The sequence below is a fragment of the Hipposideros armiger genome, unplaced genomic scaffold (assembly GCF_001890085.2).
Source record: "Hipposideros armiger isolate ML-2016 unplaced genomic scaffold, ASM189008v1 scaffold_609, whole genome shotgun sequence".
Taxonomy (NCBI): domain Eukaryota; kingdom Metazoa; phylum Chordata; class Mammalia; order Chiroptera; family Hipposideridae; genus Hipposideros; species Hipposideros armiger.
In genome coordinates, this window is record NW_017731959.1 from 293,080 (window position 1) to 297,406 (window position 4,327).

At 54.6% G+C, this 4,327-nt stretch overlaps 1 protein-coding gene across 5 annotated transcripts in view; it reads left to right on the top strand.

Moving 5' to 3' along the window:
• The first annotated feature begins 2,385 nt into the window (after positions 1-2,385).
• FXYD1 (FXYD domain containing ion transport regulator 1) overlaps positions 2,386-4,327 on the top strand; it is a 4,376-nt gene continuing 2,434 nt past the window's right edge. Inside the window, exons 1-3 of one of the 5 annotated variants that reach the window (XM_019624932.1) lie at positions 2,386-2,496; positions 3,623-3,687; positions 4,177-4,209. In XM_019624932.1, the coding sequence (XP_019480477.1) occupies positions 3,627-3,687; positions 4,177-4,209 (94 nt within the window). In that variant the 5' untranslated portion in view covers positions 2,386-2,496; positions 3,623-3,626. Of the gene's footprint in view, positions 2,497-3,070; positions 3,232-3,328; positions 3,436-3,622; positions 3,688-4,176; positions 4,210-4,327 lie in introns of those variants that run through there. The other 4 variants (XM_019624934.1, XM_019624933.1, XM_019624935.1 and 1 more) reach the window with 4 other exon arrangements.

Genomic DNA, 4,327 nt, shown 5'->3' on the forward strand with positions numbered 1-4,327 from the left:
GACCCAAGTGCTTGCCTGCACCCAACCAACTCTGTGATTTGAGCAAGGCTCTCGGGTCTTGGTTGCCTCAGCTGTAAAGCGGGGATGGTAAATTTCTTACAGGATCTTTAAAAAGATGAAGAACTTGGTGCCAGGGCACAGAGGGGACAGACTGGCCTAAACCCACACTCACAACCCTACCCAGCAGGGTTCTCACTCCAGTTTATGATAAAGATGACAGTGACAATAGTGATAGCTAACTTTGTCACTTACTGTGTGCCAGGCTTGATCTAAATGTTTTACATGGATCATTTCAGATAATCATCACAACCTCCCTCTAAGGTGAATACTATTATCATCTCCATTTTACTGAAGAAGAAACTGAGCCACAGAGAGGTTAAGTCACTTGCCCAACATCACACAGCTAGAAAGTGGTTGAGCCACTCCGCTCTGGAATAGCTAGCTGGCCCTGTAAGGTGAGAAAGCCCAAGATTTGCTAGAGCTGGCCAGATGCCCCCTTGCTCCTTGTCACCCCTCCCCAGTGCTATATAAACATCAGGGTTATCATTAACCAGGGACTGCTGGTGGCCCAGGGGTGCAAGCCCAGGCAGGGCAGAGGCTGAGGGCTGAGACAGGAATGAGGGAGCCTTTCAAAGCCCTCTGGGTCCTCTGAGGCCATGTGCACACATGTATGTGTGTGTTGGGGTACACCAGTGCCTGAGTGAGAGCAAGCCCACCTGCCCTTGACTCCATGTCCTGCAGAGCCTGGGATCCAGCCGCCACTTCTGACTTCTTTGACTGGAGCAGGGCGCAGTTTCTGTCCTTAACTACCAGGGGAACCCTGGGAGAATTAGCTCCACTTTGCTCAGCGTCGGTTTCCTCATCTCTAAAATGGAGTTAATAATAAGTCAGTATCGGGTCAGAGACCTCTGAGCCTAGCCTGGGGTTACACGTATGACCTCAGTGATTTCTCTATTTTATAGCATGGGAAACTGAGGCACAGAATGGTCACATGGGCTGCTCAAGGTCACACAACCAGGAGTGGCAGAATCCAGACCTGATCGCAGATTTCTCTGTCACCAGTGCCTCGTGAGTTTGACACAGGTGTGTTGTCCTCAAGGGGGTCTTAGAGACGACATGAGCTCGGGGAAGGGCAGGTTCAGGGTTAAACACATCAACCCACGTCTGGTGGTGTTGGTGTGTGAACACAAGCGTGTAGGCTGTATGTCTGTGGTGATGTGGCCAGCTGTGTGTCTGTTTGCCTGTGCAGGAAGCTGTGAACACAGGTGTGCTGTCTGTCTTTGTGGTTATGTGTGAGAGTCGCTGGTTGTATGGCTGTGCTCTTGACAGCATTTCTGTTTCTCTGTGTACCCACGTAAACGTGTGTGTGTCTGTGCATGAGCATACAAGTTTGTGGGCCTTCATGTCCCTGAGATTATGTAGGAGTGCTGGCTGTGTGTCCATGCCTTCGAGGGTATTTACGTGTGGCATGTGTGTATTGGTGTGCCTCAGTACCGCCATGTGTGAGTGTGTCTTCACAAGAGTGCGTATCTTTGTGACCGTTTGTAAGAGGGGATAGTTGCGTGACTGTGTCTTTGTGCCTCTGTGCAGGTATCCACCTGGATGAATATGTGTGTGTGTTGTGTGGGTACACAAATGTGTTTGTCTTGGTGCTTTGTGGCTGGTGTAAGAGGTGCTGCCGTGTGTGTGTGTGTGTGTGTGTGTGTGTGTGTGTGTGTGTCTTTGGGTTTCTCTATGGGAGTGTTATTCTGTGTATGTCTGCCACTGTGTTTGTATGTATGTACATACATGTACTTGTGTGCTTTCGTGCCTGTTTACTTGGGTCTGTGGGTTTCTGCGCGTGTGCACATGCGCGCGCGCGCGCGCGTGTGTGTTTGTTGTGTACTCTGGGGGACCTCACAGTCAGCAGCAGAACACACACACACACACACACACACACACACTGAAATGTCCCCCAAACAGTTCTGTGGTGCTTGCTGATCAGGGCTCTGAACAACTCTTGGGTCTGGGGTCAGTGGGCCCCTCAACACTGAGGCTGGGTGACCTTAGGTCCCACCTAGGTCCAAGTTCCAGGGAGCAGCACAGAAAATCATTGACACCCACCCTTCCACTCCAGCTCAGAAACATTCTGAGGTGGGCCTGAGGCACGCAGGTGTGTGCATGTGTGTGTGTGTGTGTGTGTGTGTGTGTGTGTTCAATCCAGTCCTCTCTGCCAGCACCTCCTTTCCCCAACGTGGTTGCCTACTGTTCCTCTATCTGAGCTGAGAGAGTTAACCTAGCGGGCCAGGGCGGTCTGGGCTGGGGGCCGCCCCCTGGCCCCCCTCCAGCCCCGGCTCCAGTTACAGCTGCTGGTTGGGGAGGGCACGGCTGGGGTGGGGCTGGGAGGGGAGACCGCTGGGGGCGGTGCATCCAGCTCTGGGCCAGGGGGTCCAAAGTGCTCGCCTGGTCACAGCCAGACTTGGGGGCCTTCTTTCAGCAGGGGACAGCCTGATTGGGGTGAGCGTCCCCCACCCCTCCCCTCCTGGCCTCACCCCTTGCCTGGCTGGGCTGCCTATTTTGGGAGCAGGAGTGGCCAGCCCGCGGCTTCCCAGGCAGGCTAGACCCAAGAGGAAGGGAGTGTGGTTGGGACGTTGGGGTTCCCCTAGGGGTGGGAGTGTGGGTGCAATTTCTCCCTTCCCTGCTGCTGCCCCCTGGCTGGGTGTGGGTTGTGGACACTCACATGTGTAGGTCGGATTGCGTCACTGTTTGGGGGCATTAGAGGCCTAGATGAGGAATAACGCCTGTCTGATTGTGTCTCCGCCCCATGTCCTGCTCCAACCAGAAGTGTGGGGAGCTGGTGCTGTCTCCATTCCAACCCCACTGTGTGTGCATGTGCTTATGTGCGCGTGCATGTGTGTGTCCCTGCTCCTGGCATCTGTCTTCTATCTCATATCACATGCCGGGTGTTGTCCGCTTGTGAAAGATGTCACCCAGAGGTGGGCGGAGGGGATGTTTTTCCCTTTTCTCATGGCTTCCAGGAGAGAAGAAGGGGTGGCCTTTTCCCCAGCAGGGTTGTATGTGACCCCGAGGAGGGGAAGGAAGGCTGTTGCCATGGTGGCCCGTGTGAGGCAAATTCCTCCAGAGTGAAGTGGGAGATATTTATACCCAGGGTCAGGCAGAGAGCGGCTGCCAGCGGCCAGGGCAGCAGAGCTGGGATACTGAGAACACAGCGAGGCCGTGGTGTGTGGGCAAGTGGGTCCTTGGGCGTGTCTTGGCTGTCTGGTCCTTCGCAGTGTATTTGTCTGTCCACCTGGGTGGGGTGAGGCCTCCTGCTCTTCCCGTTAGAGTGGGTGTGGGGAATCTGGGGCCTGCGGTGGGGAGGCCCAGGCCTGCAGGAGATCCCTATGGCCTATGTGCGTCTCACCCTTGTCCTTGCTGCCATGTCACCCCTATTGTGTGAGTTGTTTTGGTGACACTGTGTCCCACGAAGCAGGGGGTGCCCCTGTTTCTCAAGGTGGCCAAGCTGAATGACAAATGCTTTTAGAATTAAGTCCCTCGAATGTCTTTGACTTAACCCATTGGGTTCAGGCTCCGATGGTGGGGGAATGAGTATATGCATTTCCTGACCCTTGGTGTCCTCCAGGACAATGGCATCTCTGGACCACATCTTTGTTCTCTGTGTGGGTCTCCTCGTCATGGCCAACGCAGGTGAGTCTGGGGAGGCAGCCCACTACCCACCTCAGCCCCAAGTGTAGCAGGGGTCCGGGAAACCCTGCAAGAGAACCAAGTTGGAGACTCCAATCTAAACTAAGTCAATTGGAGCACTAGGAAATTGGGGATCCCACATGGGGTCCCGTCACAGGCTGGTATTTGGAGGAAGGGCGAGGATGCCCAGGTCAGGCAAAGGTGGAGGGCGGATGTCAGTTGGCTTCCCAAGAATGATGGAATCACTGACAACCTGTGATGAGATGGGGAGCCAGGATAGTTCTGTGCCCCCTGCCCCACCCAGGACAGTGCAGAGGGGGCAGCTAAGACCCAGAGAGGATGAGCAGCCTGCTCGGCGTCCATCTACCTGTTCCGAAAATTTCAGCCCAGGAAAGTAGAACCCCCAAAAGGGTCTCTTTATGCCCTTTAATGTCCAGGGTCCTAGGATTCCAGGAAGCATCCAACCCCTGATTTCTCTCTCTCTCTTTGCAGAAGCTCCAAAGGAACATGACCCATTCACCTACGGTAAGGGAGAGAGGGGCATCTGTCTTTGGGAGGTGCAGGGGGTGGGGGTGGAGGCTGGGTTTGCCTGTCCTGTCCTTATGTCTTCTCTCTCTCTCTCTCTCTCTCTCTCTCTCTCTCT